The 18,501-nt window shown below is 30.0% G+C and overlaps 1 protein-coding gene across 2 annotated transcripts in view; it reads right to left on the bottom strand.

Annotated features, from left to right (window-relative positions):
* The window catches only part of LOC107454765 (uncharacterized), a 28,264-nt gene extending 16,053 nt beyond the window's left edge, over positions 1 to 12,211 (bottom strand). The window contains exons 1-6 of one of the 2 annotated variants that reach the window (XM_087165273.1): positions 12,066 to 12,211; positions 11,493 to 11,589; positions 4,052 to 4,190; positions 2,790 to 2,901; positions 2,531 to 2,713; positions 614 to 767 (exon numbers count right to left, since the gene is read on the bottom strand). In XM_087165273.1, coding sequence (XP_087021399.1) covers positions 614 to 767; positions 2,531 to 2,713; positions 2,790 to 2,901; positions 4,052 to 4,190; positions 11,493 to 11,589; positions 12,066 to 12,078 — 698 coding nt within the window. In that variant the 5' untranslated portion in view covers positions 12,079 to 12,211. Of the gene's footprint in view, positions 1 to 613; positions 768 to 2,530; positions 2,714 to 2,789; positions 2,902 to 4,051; positions 4,191 to 11,492; positions 11,590 to 11,868 lie in introns of both variants that reach the window. The other variant, XM_087165274.1, reaches the window with a different exon arrangement.
* Positions 12,212 to 18,501: the final 6,290 nt, after the last annotated feature.

Genomic DNA, 18,501 nt, shown 5'->3' with positions numbered 1-18,501 from the left:
CCTTCCAATAAGGTGAACCAGTTCGAATCCCGGCGATGGCTGGTCAAAGCGAATTCAGCCTCCGGCTTGCACTGACCACAGTGCTGATGTAAAATATCCTCAGTGGCAGACGGATCATGGTTAGAGTCCCATTACCATCAGGCTAACCCTGGGAGGTTTTCTTAGTTTTCCTCTCCATGTAATGCAAATGCCGGTTAGTTCCATCAAAGAGTCCTCCGCAAAATCAAATTTCTCCCAATACTTGATACAGGAGTTCTATTGTCTTCTGGATTGGGTTCAAAACTGCAAGGCTACAGAGTTGAACATTAGTAGTCGTAAACACAAAAAATCGGGTTGGCTGTTCTTGTGACAGAAAAGTGGAGGAGAATTAATACATTTCAATTTATCTTCAAATAAATTTATAAAAAAATACAAAATTATAACTTAATTGAATAGCAACGTAAATTGAAATAGTACACATTGTAAACATTCATATGAGAGATTCTATGTTGTGAATAACTGTCAAACACAACAAAAGTATTATTCGTGCGCCTAGACCCACTTGGAAAAAATAGATAAAAAAGATATAAAACTAAATTCAATGCATGAAATCTAAGAGAATGAATCTTTGCACCTTATTATAACATCATTTCCTGCTTGACAGTTATCAACCAGGTCATCTTCTAGAATAATGCACATTGATTGAGGAATGGATCCAATACTTAAATTGTAGGCTTGCTCTTGTATTTTCATTTCTTGATAATCTTTACAACATAATGGATCAATATCTAAAATACATTCATTATCAACATGAAATGTTCAATAAATACCAAAAATGAAACATAATTTTTAAATTAGTAAGTTATACAGTAACAGTTACACTAAAAATAGAAATAACTAATATTTATCAACATTTATTTAATCAAACAAATATTAAACATATTTCAATAACTAACATATTAATACTACTTCTTGCATAGTTCAATCAACATTGGCGATTGAAATGGGTTACAGGTGGCAAAGAGCAGAGCTTTCTACCTCAGGCAACACTTTGCATGCTTTCACCATGCGGAGCGTCATAGAAGAAAGAAGTACGTTAGTTTCTGTCTTGATTTTCAAATAAAATAAAAAAATTTAAGTTAGGAAACTATATGGAACTGAAAACTACATTTAAACATAGTTCTAAGACAAAGCGGAAATAAGAAATATATATTTCACAATATAAAGAAAAGAGAAAATATTGTACCTAGTACATTCCTGTACAACTGAGAAGGGGAAGAAAGAGAAGGGGGGGAGGATTAATTCAAGACATGGAATGGGACTTCATCACTTTATTTATCACTGCTACTTATTCTCAGAGAAAATGTGAATTTTTGCTACAAACATCTCAAAAAGACGCGAACCAATTTGGATGAAATTTTATTTTTTGTTAGAGGAAAGCTGACAAAAATATGGTGCTACCTGGTGTTTCCTCAAAAATGAAAAAAATATTATAAACTGCCAAACACAATTGAAATGTATTGTAAAAAATGTTTTTTATTTATCCATTCTAAATAATGAACCACACAATAGGAGACATTAATTAACTACATCAAGTATAAGACATTTTAAAAAAAGTATGGTATTCAATCTAGAATTTCGGTCAATGATACTGTTTTCAATTTTTTTTAATATAATTTCAAATTTTGTAAGAAAAAAAATAAAAAACAATACAAAATTTTGAAAAAACTATTTTTGTCAAAAGAGTCCAATTTCTATAAAATATGTCCACATTTTTTACCAAAAATTACATAGTAAGAGACTGTATAATAAGAACATTTAAATACTGAAAATCTATAATTGAATTAATTTGAACATTATTTATAAATTTAAAAATTACAGCACATTCTTTTTTTGTTAATACTTTTAACGGTTTTTTTTTCTTAATTCACACACACGTATGAAAATTGATTCTTGAATTGGAAGATTGCAAACAAAAAGTAGCGTTACTCATACATTCTAGCAGAGTAAGCTTCATGAAAGCATCGCTTTTATAATTTAGAGAAAGGTTCAATAAGTTTAAAAGTTTCTGAAGAGTTCTTTGCATAGGTTAGAATTTTAAAGACCTAAAAAAATCTAAGTAGTATTAGTTGTAATTGTAGAAAGTAGTAGTTGTAGAACTTTTAACAGTGGTCCCTTTTCCAAAAATTGAAAATTTTAAGGGATTAAAAAAATATAATTTGTGTTAATTTTTTCAAAGCATTAACTATGGAGATTCATTTCTAAATTCAAGATAAATTTTAGGAAACTTGCAGGAAATAAAATACTTTTCTGGATATTGATGTTATGACAGGTGGTGACTGGCAGACAATATTTTAAATCTTAACTTAAATTTAGCTAGTAACAACAGTTAATTTTGCCCTATCCGTTTAAATGTAACAAACTTGTCTATAAGTTGATCCTAGCAGTATAAAATTAAAGCGCATTATTTGATTCACATTTCTGAAAAATAATATTAAAAAAATAATTACAAGTGTGTATCAGTCTTGAATAAGATAAGATTTTGGATTACCTCTACTCAACAAAGTGAAGCTCTTGTTATTACACCATTCAGGATTAGGACATGCTGTTGGTTTCTCAGAAACATAATATTGATTTACTTCAGCTTCTATTGTAAATGAGTGCTTACATTTGGTGCATTTCCACAATTTCTTGTATTCCAGAAGCCTTGGTGCAGTAGTACGTATCACAGTCCCTGCATATAAAAGTGTGTAAATATACAAAAAGAAAAAAATATGAATTATAATAACACGAAAAGAAAAGAGTCTTACCGCACAAACACATAAATTGTCCAGCATCAGAACAATTTGGAAATATACGCCTGTAAATTTCAGGCAAATTTGGCAGAGCAGTTAGTCTGGCATGAATATTTTTAAAGGTCACCTGAATAATAAAAAGTTTCAAAATTAATTTTTATCTCATAGATACTGAAATTGATGTAATATAAAAATAGTTACAGCAAAAATAAATTATTATAACTTTAACTACCAACTATAGAGATAAAAGATGTGCTTTTGAAAAATCTTAATGTACATGAACAGTAGGAAAAACAATATTTACCTATGTTTTGTGCAATACTATTTAATGCATCTTTGTATGCAATCCCTTAATACAATAAGTATGTTACAGAATGTTCAGTGGAGGAATGTCTGATTTCAAAATTAAAATTCTTGGAAACAAAAGCCAGCAGAGGTATGAAACAAACCATATGTTTATTAAGAAAGTTGTAAAAATTTCATACAAAATGTTTGGAATTCAGTTACAAAAATTGCCAACTCGATAATGTATTCTATTAAGTATAAGTAACATGTGTTTCTGGTATTGGAATATCACAGGTTAGATTACAGCCTAACACCATTTGTACTCTTTTCAAGAACTCTCTACAGAGTACAGCGCCATCTTCAGCAACTTTATTCTGTAACTTTCACAAGAGGCAGATTACTTGTACTTTTTTTCATCCATTGTTTCTAAATTTTAATTTTTATAATCAATCAGTTCTCAGCGGGATTTTTATAATCAATCAGTTCTCTCTGGCAATATATATATATTAAGGTTGTTTCTCAAAACTTTTTCTCCAAGAAAAACAAAACAGACACAATCTGAGCACTTTAAACTTAATGCATTAATTTTAAAAAAGATCAAAACTGAAGATCGTAGCATCAAGATTTTACGACCTTTACGAAAATCCCTAAAACTAATAAATAATTCTGAGTATTTCCCTATAGTTTATTTACCAGGAGTTTGCACTTAGCTCCGCCTTCATCATGAGGCATCCGACGATACGACTTAGCTATTTCTGGGAGAGAGATATGAACAATCCTAAACAAGGTTGCTATTTGGTGATCGTATGGCAAAAATATTTATTTTGCAATCTTTATGTGCCTTTTTTTAACATTAAATATTTCACTCTTTTGATTGAATAGTTTGTCCTTTTTGAAACATTTCGCTGGGAAAACAGCAGTTCTTAAATTTAAAATATAAGCAACAAAAGGCATAATAACAGATTATAAGTGATAGGTCCCACTGTACTTACTTTTGAAGTCATGTTCCTTTTTATCCATATAGACTCAGCTGCTTTTTGGAATCCGTCATCCAACATTTTTAATGCTTTCGAGGGACATTCAAATAAAAGATGGGCAAATATCACATTTGCAGCAAATAAACTCAAAGTACTAAAATGTTAAAAACAAATGTGTGAATACTAAAGATATATATATAAAAACAAACTTCAATTTTATCATTGTCATAAAGAAGAGTTTGATATGGGGTAAAGGGGAAAAAACTTTAATTGAAATGTATAAGATAATAAAGGTTTAGTTATTAAGATAATTAGAATCAGATATTAAGATAATTAGAATTATTTAAGATTAAAAAAAACTGACTAACAGCTAATAAAAAATTAACTATAGTTATAAAGTTAAAAATAAAAGAAAAAAGAAAAAATATTCTCTTAATTCTTAAAACAAAACTTTAATGCTAAGAATAATATTTTATTTTCCAGAAAAAAATTATTCCTAAAACATTGAAAAAAATAATGCCTATCAGAAATGCTTTTTAAAATGCAGCGCAGTCATAAAAAAAACGCCTATAAAAAACTAAGATTATTTACAAAAGTAAAACATAAAAAATAAAAATCAGTTTTAATCTTTTAAAGAAAATTTTGAAGCTTAATTTTCTAATTACCCTATTTTGAAGAAAAAGTAAAGTTAAAGTTTAATAGAAACTTTCTTAATTGCCGTGTCATAATTAAAATCTTTCTTAATTTTTTAACAAAAGATTTAATGCTAAAAATCTTAATTTAACTTTTTTGACCTTGCCATGTCTTTAGAAAAAAGTTACCATAAAAGAATAAGGTTTATTAGAAACGCTCTTTAAAAAATGCTGCTAAAAAGAGAAGTTAATTAAAATAATCAAAACAGAAGTTTAAAAAAAATCGTTCTTAGTTCGGAGATATAACTTTAACATTGAGAATCACAATTCATTATGTTACTAGTTATCTGTTTCTCCGTACAAGAAAAAACTGAGAATAAAAATATATAGTCTATTAGAAACGCTCTGTTAACACGATTAACTGTTAACATTGTTTCTCAACCTGTTTAGTGTAGGACAGTGTTTTGTGGATTAATAGTTTCTAATAAAATTAATATATATATTTTATTTATAGGCATAAGCTTAAAATATTTTTCCTTTCTGAAAGTATGTGAATAGAAACAAACTGGTCAAAGTTTATAGAAATGCCTCAATTTGTATAACTAAAAAAAAATTATGCCATTAGCTCAAATTACAATACTTTAATTATCTATTAAAACGCTGAAATATTTTACAGGTCCTTCAAGTAAATACAGTTGAGAAACACTGGTGAATGGGAATACAAGGAAATGTATACCCCTAATGGTTTCTTGAAAGAAAAAAAAGTCATATTATATATATCAACTTTGCAGTTTTTTTATTAATTGTAAGTTTTGTTTATTAAAAAAATTACTTATTTTTGAATTTTATATTTAATTGTATTTTTATTTGCTGTTAGTATTATTATCTGTTTGCTGTGCTATAAAATTATTTTACAATGTAAAGTTGTTTAAATTGGTAGGCATAATTTATAGAATTTTAAACTAAATACAGCTAGAAACAAAAAAAAAATTAAATTCTGAAGAGAAAAAAAGTGTGCATAAAATGTTGGAACTTTTAGCATTTCCAAACTGAACAATTTATAATGAAATCTATTATATCTTGTTATCTATTAGGGGACTAAATATATAAAAATAAAACTTTAAAAAAAAAGCAATTCAAAATTTTCTGATACTTATAAAAGTGGGATTTAAAAAAAAGAAAATTGGTGTTAGCATGCATATATATATATATATATATATATATATATATATATATATATATATATATATATATATATATATAATAACAGGGCTACATCTCTGTTATCATTGGTGTATTCATATATTAAGAAATGCAGTCAAAACCATAATAAGTTATCAAAAGGTTTATTAAAAATTACGCTGGTGGTTATAACAGTTCACATCCGCCCTCCTCAAAGGAGGGGGAGTGGACAAGACTCCGGATGGTTCCGGCAGATGTTTATTGGAACACGTTATTCAGCAAGAGACATGCGAAAACCTTCGCTCCCGCATTAAATAGTACAGAGATTGGTGTAATTAGGTCCCAGTCGTACATGCCTTTGTAACTCTATGCACTATGGAAAATCATTTAATGCTTCCTAATATGGAAGTGAAAGAGGCACAAGATTCTAAAAATAATTCCTCCTTTCAAATATAAATCTAATTATTATTCAATGGTATGTTTCCTTGAATTCCCAAAATAGAATAGCTCTACGCTTACTCTTTAACAAAGACATTTTATGAAACCGAAAGAGTTTTAATTCTTTTATTAATACAAAAGTATTTATTATTTTTGTATTACATCCCCTCCCCCAAAAAAAATTTTGGTAAGCCAATATAAAAAAAATTTAGAAAACTTTAAATTTTTAAACTTTAGGTTGGTACGACTGTTTCCTACTACAAATAATATTTTTTCAATTATATGTAAAACAAATAGAACATTTACACTGACAAAAATATAAAGAACATGATAATGCAATTTATCTGTTTAGTAACTAAACAGAAAGAAAAATGAAACATATTTATATAACTAATCTACTAAAATTTTTCACACAAAAATATACAAAATTTTTATGCAAATGAGCTGGACAACAAGTGTCATTTAATCAGAATTTAATTTCAACATTTGTGGGTTGTGATATTTCCTAAGCTTTGATACATGTACTTTTTCAAAATTTTGTTTACTCAAATTTCTTTTTATTTATTTTGTAATCAGTTTCTTGGTCATTCTTTCTTTTACCTATTTTTCCTTTTATTTTTTGTTTTTGTTACCCTTTACATATTTTTTCGTCGATATTAACCTGATAATGAATGCATCCCTTACCTAGATCTATCTTCGAATCATTTGAACTTTTTGGACATTCTATCTTTCTATTTTTTGATGTTTACTTTTACTGAAACATCCTTAACATTCATTTTTTCGATGCTTATTTTTTTGAAACATCATTAACTTTTCTTTTCTCGATGTTTACTTTTTTTAAACATCTTTTTCATCATTTTTAACCTTAACATTTTGAGAATTCTGCTGCTAAATGTGCAAAGATAAGTTGTCACTTTTAGAATTAACAGCGATGATCAGTCTCTTACCAAATTGAGTAACACCTGGCCCGACACAGTCAATAAATAAACAAAAATCTTTGCAAGTCTGCAACCCTACTAAAGCATGTGGTAAATCAGTATCAAGTATAAAAACTTAGCTGAGTTAATAATTTTGCTTATCGTAATAAGGGAAACTCACAAATTTTGTTAAGTGTTAACTGTCCTTTTGTTTGGGTAACATATAAGGTTTCACATTTTTTAAATAGGAATATTTAGTTTTGACCAAGACCGAAAAATTAAAAGTATTACAAATTTCTGTCAGTTCGTTTGAAAATTCTTCATCGTTAGGTTCAAAAGAAAATTCTGAAAAATTTAGAATTTTGTTACGATTTAATCTAGAAAAATCATTTGGAAACAAAAGTTTAAATACTAACTTAATTTTGTTTGCCATCACTAATTTAATTGACATTTGAATCACATTTTTTTCCTTTAAAAACATTTTAAATACACAATAAATAACAATATTACATCATATTTTTAAAAAAAAGCAATATAAGCACAAGAAATGCAATCTAACTCTTAATAATATTCTATTCAATTATTCATAATAAAAAGTTTTATATCACTACTCATATCTAAAATCAATAAAATATTTAATCAAATGAGTGAGAAAGAAAAATATGAGAAAAAAGTATGGTTTTGTGGAGTGTGTAGGTACACTTAAAGTATCAGAAGGTTTACAGGTTAAACATTAAGATTTTAATAACCACATCACAAACATACACGCTATGGCAAAATAATAAAGTTCGAGAGAGATAGGACTACACGTCCGTTTGCAATGAATTTTTAGCAGAGAAAGATGCTGTGTTCGGTTCGGATCTCACCAGAGAAATGAATTAGCCACACCTTTAATGTGCAATGATTGGCTAGATTTAAGTTTCAGTTCCCAATTTTGGGTTTCAGTTTCAAATTAAAAGTTTCACTTCGTGAAAATTGTGATTGACGCATAAAGAAAAAGAAAAATAGTTATGGGTCACCACAAAAGTATATCTACAGTTACTCTTGCTTTCCATTTTCTTCAACCTTCATGATTTTTTATGCTGAAGAGAAAAAGAAACATCATTTTTTTTTTAATCGTGATTTTACTTTTTTTACATATTTGAGCTCTAAGGAGCATCGGATTTTGCACTAAGGACCGTAAGGAACTGTAAGGATAGAACACACATCAACTGGTTGCAGGAGACGAGCTCGATCCAACATCAACATTCCAACTAGCGATGAGGTACATGTACTTGAAAAGACAACCTCATTCTTCTTTTCCTTTGACGCTTTTTTAACTGCAGCAATTTTTCTCCCCCGGTGGTAATGGGATGGGGTTTTTCCGAAGTCACAGCCGGTCTCCGCTAAGGAATAATCCTGGCGTCTTATAATAACAGGGCTACATCTCTGTTATCATTGGTGTATTCATATTAAGAAATGCAGTCAAAACCATAATAAGTTATCAAAAGGTTTATAAAAAGTTATGCTGGTGATTATAACAGTTCACATCCGCCCTCCTCAAAGGAGAGGGAGTGGACAAGACTCCGGATGGTTCCGGCAGGTGTTTATTGGAACACGTTGTTCAGCAAGAGACATGCGAAAACCTTCGCTCCTGCATTAAACAGTACAGAGATTGGTGTAATTAGGTCCCAGTCGTACATGCCTTTGTAACTATATGCACTATGGAAAATCATTTAATGCTTCCTAATATGGAAGTGAAAGAGGGACAAGATTCTAAAAATAACTCCTCCTTTCAAATATAAATCTTATTATTATTTAATGGTATGTTTTCAGCCTAGAATTCCCAAAATAGAATAGCTCTACGCTTACTCTTTAACAGAGACATTTTATGAAACCAAAAGAGTTTTAATTCCTTTATTAATACTAAAGTATTTATTATTTTTGTATTACATATATATATATATATATATATATATATATATATATATATATATATATATATATATATATATATATATATATATATATATATATATATATATATATATATAGAGGGTGATTCTAAAAAGATGGGGAAGTGATAGTACACACCCAGACAAACAATTTTTATCAAAGAATGCATGGTCGAAAACAAAACGCAAAGGTGTTGGCGCATTTGGAAAGTTTTTTCATGCAAACGAGAAAGCTCCATTCTTATTGCGAGTTACTGCGCTACGTTATTTGTCGCCAAGCTTTCGGCCGCTGCAGGGAAAGTTCGCCTATCTTTTCTTCGCCGTTGTACCAGCATAGCCGCTGCCGGCCACTGTTTTGAACTCTTATTGTAATCACATGCCATTAAATTTGCTTTTATAACTTAACTTCATCGTTCTTTGTGTGTTTTTGCCTCATGTAAGAACATAAACTTTGACGCCCTCTAGCGGTTTTGGGTTTTGTTTTCGACCATGCATTCTTTGATAAAAATTGTTTGTCTGGGCGTGTACTATCACTTCCTAAAATTTTCCCCATCTTTTTAGAATCACCCTGTATACATACATATACATATATATATACATACATATACATATATATATACATACATATACATACATATACATATATATACATACATATACATATATATATACATACATGTACATATATATATACATACATATACATATATATATATACATACATACATATACATACATATATATATATACATATACATATATATATACATACATATATATATACATACATATACATATGGGTCATTCTCACAAAACCAGTCATTTTCATGTCCCCAGTATATTTTATGCTTGTTTTACAGCTTACGAAGAAAAAAAAATTCAGGGAAAGTGTCCTTCGGAATGCAAGCTAACAAAAGAATAAAAATAAAATTATCAATTTTTATTTTTTATTTATTTTAGGTAATTAAAATGTACCAATATGTCATTCCCTCACTTGTCCCCACTGCTGATTTAAAAAAAGAAAAAAATTGTTTCTGAAATAAAAATTTTTTTTTTACAAATTCGTGTTTTTTATTTCAGAATACTGAAATATAGAATTCAAAAAATCAATTTTATATTTAATTTCTGATAAAAATATTAACACAGCACTATTTTAAACTTTGTTCCCAGTGTTTCGCGTCATTCCCTCACAACAATGTTCTTATCACCTGCAATCTTCTTAGAATAAAAATATTTTAATAAAAACTTCAGAAGTTAACAACTGGCATCATAGAACAAAATTGCAGTATGTTTCTATTTTCAACTTAAAGAAGCTTTGCTGTGGAATAAATTTGAATGAATCAAACCAGGTAAAATTTTTTACATTTGTCATTCCCTCGTGTCATTTTTTAGAGTAAAATAAAATACAACTTCATCGAGAAAGTGGATAATTATATGTTGCTTTCTTGTATGAATATAATTGTATGTGATTGACTTCCGAAATTAATTAGGCCTAACTGTTATTTTTAAATTTCATTGAATTCGTCATTCCCTCACTAGTGTATAAAGTGAGGTAATGACGCTGAAGTGAGGGAATGATTCAAGATGAGTATATTATCAAATTTTTTTTTGTTCAATCGTGCCAGCCAATTTTATTTCCCAAACCTGTAAAAACTATTAAATATATAAGACTAAATTATAATAAATATTAGATATACTTAGTATGTTATCATTTTCAAACTTTAGGTAGATGTAACTTAGATAAAAACATGTATTAAAATAAAATATCATTCCCTCACTATTAGTGTCATTCCCTCACTTTTTAAATAGTGAAAATAATTAATTTACTTATTAATTAATTTGAAAAATAAATTAAAAAATTAATAAATTAATTTATTAAATTAATTAATTTATTTATTAAATTAATTAATGAATTATTAATTATTATAAATTAATTATTTAAAAATTAATTAATTTAAATATTAAGTATAATTTATAGGATATATACTTTCTTAATAATGCCATTACATATTTCTATTAATATAAAAAGTTTCAGAGCTTTTTATTCACTTTACTTTTTTGGGATTTTATGAACTGAAAAATGACAGTTTTCATGAGAATGACCCATATATATATATATATATATTTACAATTGTAATTCACCTTTTTTTATAACATAAAATGGGGGGGGGGAACTAAAAATTAATGCTCAGACTCATGGTACACAATTGAAGATAAAAATATTCAAAAAAACCAATTCATTTGCTTTTACCATAAATAAATTTATTATAAAATATTCTACACTGAGTTAAATTTTACATAATTGAATTTTTAATAAATAAATGCTTTCATTGATTAAAAAAAAAAAACTTACTCTACGGAAATAGAATAATGCCTGCAGCCATCTTGAATTAACAATATCTCTTTTATTCTATCTTCATGTTCTTTTTCAGCATACTCCTTTATTTCACCTATAAAAATCCAATTAAAAAATAATTCACATAATAATAATTAGAAGTCATAGAAAGCTATCACTCAAAAAAAGCACAGAGCTGGATGTCAAAGCAATTTAAATCAAATGACTTAAAAGCTTTTACTTAAATTACAATAGTAGAATAAAAATAAGAAAGTGTCTCGCGTTTTAACAGACTTGAAGTTGAAATTAAAAATATAACCCTTCTAAAATATCAAAATAATTTGAAATATTTTTAAAGAAGCTATAGTATAGAATTATAGAATTTTGTACTTACTAAGTATCAATAAACTAACAAAAAGTTTTACAAATTTTTGTAGAGCAATGCACAGATTACAATAAAAAAATTTTATTACTATTAATTTCTTATATATTTTGATCAATACTCTGTAAGACTTTAAAAGACAAAGCTTTGTCACATCGTTTTAAATATATAACAAATATAATACATAACAAATTTTAAAAAAAATTAACCTGTTATATCCATATAAGACTGATAGAATATATTATATAGCAACAAATAGGAATTTATTATTTAACAACTTTCTAAAATTCGCTCTTTTTGCAGACGACTTTATTACTTATTATCAGTTGCAGTTAAATTATTTCTGGCTACATCGGGAAAAATAATGATTTAATGGATGGTGTTTACAACACAAGAGAGCGCTGCAGGTTCTTTACCGCCTATACTTCCGGATTACTGTTTCTGGTGTATTTTGAAGCTGTTTGCCCGTTACAATGAATTAATTCTAAGTCTAAATAACTGATGCAATAACAAATAAAGATGTAGTTAGATAATAAGAAAAATAGTGAAAGAACAATACGCTTTTATTATTTTATTAACTTTAAAAATATAAAGGGTATATAATTTTAACATTAATTGTGAAATAGTAGTGTCAAGTAGAAGTAACATGGGGTTTGATCAATAATAAATATGTAAACCTAAAATTTGAAAAAAGAATCCTTATAAAACAATTCTTATCTTCTCAATAATATATGCTAACTTTTACATTTAAACATGAATTATAATTTATAAACTTAATCTTGCGGATCGAACAATATGCTAACACTAACATGACGAGCGATTAATCCTCACTTCGGCCGGATCACGTTATTGGTCGAAGATGACATCAGCGTTTGGGGGGAATGGACATGCTGTGTACTGCATAGTAAATTGGCGACAGATCTTGATTTGGCTACAGATTTTAAATCTAGTTTTCAAATGCACTCTGTTTACACAACACCTCCTAGAAGTCTGAAGGCCTCAGCACGGATCAATTTAGTAGTCCGATGTGACGAAGTTAACTGTGCAGTTGATGAAAAATAAGAAAGATGTCATTACGTTCGGGGTACTAAGCTGCGCAGTGGTTGAAAATACGAAATATGTCATTACGTTTGGACTACTAAAGGATATTTATGGTAACCCGTGCAGAGGCCTACTCTTTTCTAGGAGGTGTTGGTTTACACGTGGTATTAATGTTTCTTGCTTTATACAGTATTTTGTAACAATATATCCATTAAAAACTAAAACAAATTTTCACTTCAAACTCACTAGAATTACATAATAACATTAATATCTTATGAAATACGCAGATTTGAGTTCAGAAATTATCTAATTTATTTCTTTTATTGAAAACAAAATTATCCGTTTGAAAATATCCCCTAGCAGAATAAGCTGCAACAAACAGCTGCAAACTTTCTAACCGGAACTAGAACAGGTAAGGAGCTTGTCGTGTATTTAGCTGTTCGAGGCTATGTTTACGAACTATCACGCCTACGCAATCGAATTGGGACTTTCCCTCTAAAAGTTTCAGTTTGTATTCCTCATCTGTTAGCGTTGCGTTAAGACGCATCTTTTGTATTCTAAATTCTAAATGTTGTAATTAATTAATAAATAGTGCTTGTTAAATATAAGAGTGTTATTTCCTAAAACCCCACGCTAAAGGGACAGCACACTGGCGACGAGTTGGTGAATTTTATTTTTCATTGATGCAAAATATCATCGCTTGAAAAAGTTTCGTTTCATAACGAAACTAATTTGGATTAAGGTTTCAAGTACCTGAAGATAGGTAATATTTTTGCTCTTGAAGACTGCTCCAGGTAGGACAATTTATTTCTTTTTCCAAATGGAGGACCTCATCTCTCAATTAGTTGAACAAAATAAATTGTTAATGTCGGCGCTTCAGCCGAAAGACGAAACCAGAAACAAAAGTAACGTTACTGGTGTGAATTTCGAGAAATTCGATGATTCCCAAGAAACATTTGAATCTTTTTTGGAGCGGTTTGAGGCTTTTTTGGACATACAAAATGTTCCAAATGAAAAAAGAGCGAAAGCATTAATTTCCAGCTTATCAGCAAAATTGTATAATTTGTTAAAAAATTTGTTGGCTCCCAACAATCCAGCTGAAGCTGATTTTGAAACCTTAAAAAACACTCTTAAAGATCATCTTCACCCAAAACCATTAATTATTCCTAGCAGACATATTTTCCTTAATCGTAAACAACACGAGGGAGAAAGTATTAATGCTTATTTAGCAGTACTTTCCCATAAATTCCCAGATGGTTCAGAACGACCCATAGCATTTGCCTCCAGAACTCTATCTCCAACGGAGCAACGTTACTCTCAAATTGACAAAGAAGCTTTGGCAATCGTTTGGAGTGTTAAAAAGTTTTACCTCTACTTAAAGGGAAATAGATTCACTTTGATTACTGACCACAAGCCCCTGGTTTCCATCTTTTCATGTAAAAAGGGTCTCCCAGTCCTTTCTGCGACAAGACTTTTGCATTATGCTCTTGTTCTGCAAGCTTATAATTTTGATATCGTTTATCGCAATACAAAGGACCACGGCAACGCTGACTGCTTATCACGTCTACCATTGAAATCTGAAGAACTGGAATTAAAAGATGATATTGCAGTATACCAAATTTCCCAAATTGAAACCTTACCCGTTACTGCCAAAGATTTAGCAAAAGCCACGCAGTTCGATGAACACTTGAAAAAACTTTTAAAAATATTACAATATGGAGGTCAATTAGAGGGGAAGGAAAAATATACCTTACAGGATGGGTGTATTATGTATGGGCAACGAGTGTGTATTCCAGACTGCTACAAAGCAAAAATACTAGACGAGTTGCATCATGGGCATCTTGGTGTAGTAAAAATGAAAGCAATTGCCAGATCTTACGTGTATTGGCAAGACATTGACCAAGACATAGAGAATTCTGCGAAAAACTGTTTGGACTGTGCTAGGTTCAAAACGGACCCAGCAAAAGCAAAAGTTCATCATTGGGAATATCCCAGTGCACCATGGGAAAGAGTGCACATTGATTTCGCAGGACCTATATTTGAACGGATGTTTCTACTTATTGTTGACGCACATTCAAAATGGCTTGAAGTTTACCCCATGAAGACAGCCAACTCATTCAAGACAATTGAATGCCTCCGAGATTGCTTTTCACGTTTTGGACTACCTGTAGTGTTAGTTTCCGACAACGGCACACAGTTTACTTCACAAGAGTTCCAAACATTTATACGAAGCAATGGCATTAAGCATAAGACATGCGCCCCTTTCAAACCATCCAGCAATGGACAAGCAGAGCGCTACGTGCATACATTAAAACAATCTCTCCGTGCCATGCAGAACTTTGCAGGAAATACCCAGCAAAAGGTTAGCACCTTCCTCATGCAATATCGCAAGGCTCCTAATATGACAACTATGATTAGTCCGGCTATGCTTTTCCTTAAGAGAGACATTAGGACTAGAATAGATCTTGTTCTCCCTGACTTGGTCGGAAGAGTCAATGAGAAGATCAGAAAAAGCACGTATGATTTTCAAGATCGTATTTTTCACGAAGGTGATAAGGTGGCTATTCGAGACTATCGTTCACCCAACGCAAGGTGGAAATTTGGAACAGTTATGAGCAAAGATGGAGCTCTTCATTACACAGTTAATGTGCAAGGTACATTGTATAGACGCCACGTAGACCAAATGCGATCAACAGGAGACCAGATCTTGGATAAGACTATTCACGTTCCACGAATTAGTTTCAGCAGTGAAACTCCACACATGGGCACCGCGGATAATTCTCCTGCACCCACTGATCCTGGCGGAGATATCCAAAAACACTCTGGATCTGTCAAAATAACACCAGAAACTCGCCAACCATCTCCAACTAAGAACCCGAGTTCAGCTGTTTTGCCGAGAAGTACTCCATCTTCAACTTCTCAACAAACTCCATTTCAGCCGAGGCGATCACAAAGGATTAGACGGCCCCCTAAGAGACTTGACCTTTAAATCTCCATTTTAAAGGGGGAGGAGATGTCGTGTATTTAGCTGTTCGAGGCTATGTTTACGAACTATCACGCCTACGCAATCGAATTGGGACTTTCCCTCTAAAAGTTTCAGTTTGTATTCCTCATCTGTTAGCGTTGCGTTAAGACGCATCTTTTGTATTCTAAATTCTAAATGTTGTAATTAATTAATAAATAGTGCTTGTTAAATATAAGAGTGTTATTTCCTAAAACCCCACGCTAAAGGGACAGCACAGAGCTCGAGTTTATTATTGTTTACATTTATATTGAAAACCCCATCCTTATAGATGAGAAAAACCATGACCCTATATGACTAGTTGAATATATATTGAATTAGTTTATGAGTACAGAAAAAATTAATTAATGAGTACAGTTAGTTCTCTCAATAATGTATATAAATAGTAAAATTCCAAAAAGGAAAACTTCAAAATGGTAAGAATTTAAATATAGTTAAAAATCTTTAAAAATTTGATTTTTTAAAATTCATTTACTTTTATATTTTGTTATTTATTTAAAAGAAAACAAAGCATGCGAAAATTGTAGATATATCAGAAGTAGAGCCCCTGAATTATAGTATAGGAGCCCTAATCAGAAGTTAGTAAGACGAGACACGTAAGTTTTATGTTAAAAATCAATTCCTCGAAACTTGATTTTATAAGTTATGTTAAATCATTTAATGATACAATTCAATTTTGAGAATTTGCTTGATTTTCTTAAAAATTAAGAGTTATTTAATTTTTTTTAAAGAATTAATTCTTAATAAAAATTAAATTCTTAATTGGAATTTTATGTATGGTGTTTTCAATATAAATGTAAACAATAACAATCCCGAGCTCTACTTCTGCTCTAGTTCCGGTTAGAAAATTTGCAACTGCTTACTACAGGTTATTCTGCAAGGCAATATTTTCAAACGAATAATTTTGTTTTCAATAAAAGAAATAAATTAGATAATTTCTGAACTCAAATCTGCGTATTTCATAAGATATTAATGTTATTATGTAATTCTAGTGAGTTTGAAGTGAAAATTTGTTTTAGTTTTTAATGGTTATATTGTTAAAAAACGTGGCATGGTTGCTAGATTTTGAATAACTCGCTTTTTTGGCAGTCCTGATTTGGCCTCTTTCAGTGGCGTAGCGAGGGGGGAGCAAGGGGGGGCATCATGCCCCGGGCGCTACTCACAAAGGGGCGCCAAATGGTCAACAAAACAAAATCGTTGGATAATTTTTATTTTTATTATAATTTATTTCTGGAAAATATATTTTAAATTTAGTGCCAGTGAAATATAATAAATGTTAATTCGTAAATAAAAAGGAACACTAATCAAACTGTAATAATATATTAATAATAGAAATGACACGTCTTTTCTAATGGCAGGGCTGACTCGACCTGTGTCTGTCAGCACTTCCTTATGGCATCTACGCTGTGTGGTTACATATATTATCTCCAAATATTTGCAGGGTGCTCCAATTCTGTTGCGAAATATACTAACTTTTAGTTTCATAACTTCAGTTCATTTCTGATATGAAATCCTAGGGAGGAATGATCATCTGCAGCTCAGATTACAGGATCCTAGAATGAATTTTAGAGAAGCGTTCCATGATCTTGAATCATTAGCGACAGAACTAGCCGAAATTCGAGACAAGCTCTGTGAAGAGGAAATAGAAAAAGCGAAGTCTATTTGTGAAAAATGGGATATTGATGCAACAATACGTGTAAGAAGACGCCGCAAAATGCCCGGAGAATTGGCTAGAGATGTCAGTCTTTCCGCAGAAAGTGAAATTTCTCGCGTTATGAAAAGCGTTCTTGATCATCTCCAACAAGAAATATATACAGGATTTACACGATTAAGTGATCTTAATTTCAAATTTGGATTTCTACTAGACGTTGAAAATTTATTAAACAAGGATAATGTTGATAACGACCTTGAAAATTTTTTTTTAAAATTTGGGGGAATTTTATAACACAGATTTCAATGGAATAGAACTCTTTATCGAAGTATGTGGCTGCAAAATGTTACTCCGCAGTAGAAAAGAAATTGAACTTAAAACTCCATTAGAATCTCTTACTATTATAATCCCGTATGGACAAGATGTTTTTCCAAACCTGAGAGTGGCACTTCAAATACTCCTGACTCTCTCACTCAGTATCAATTGTTAGCTGCGAATGGCCATTCAGCAAATTAAAATTAATTTTGACATATCTACGATCAACGATGGGACAAGATCGCCTAAGTGACTTAGCATTTTTAAGTGTGGAAAGAGAAAAATTTGAAATGATCAACTTTGATGATATTATTGATAAATTTGCTTCATCAAAAGCGGAAAATATATACATAGTAATTAGTTTTATTAATGTATTCTAATCATATTATTAAATATATGTATCTCCTTAGAGATAATAAATATTTACTTTTTTATTGTTTTAAAACTGCGTGTTTTTAAAATGTTTCTTTATAAATAATGGGTATCTTTTGAACTAATTCTAGATGATCATATACATTTCAAAATCTAGTCTTGTTTTCTCAACTACATTTTTTGTCTCAAATTTAATGCCTAGCTTGAGCCTATGACTTTATTTATTTTACTTAATTTATTTATT

The sequence above is a fragment of the Parasteatoda tepidariorum genome, chromosome 6 (genome assembly GCF_982258835.1).
Source record: "Parasteatoda tepidariorum strain Cologne lab strain chromosome 6, Ptep-v5.0, whole genome shotgun sequence".
In the NCBI taxonomy this organism is placed as follows: Eukaryota; Metazoa; Arthropoda; class Arachnida; order Araneae; family Theridiidae; genus Parasteatoda; species Parasteatoda tepidariorum.
The sequence above is the reverse complement of the archived record's forward strand: the minus strand, read 5'-3'. Positions and strand labels throughout refer to the sequence as shown.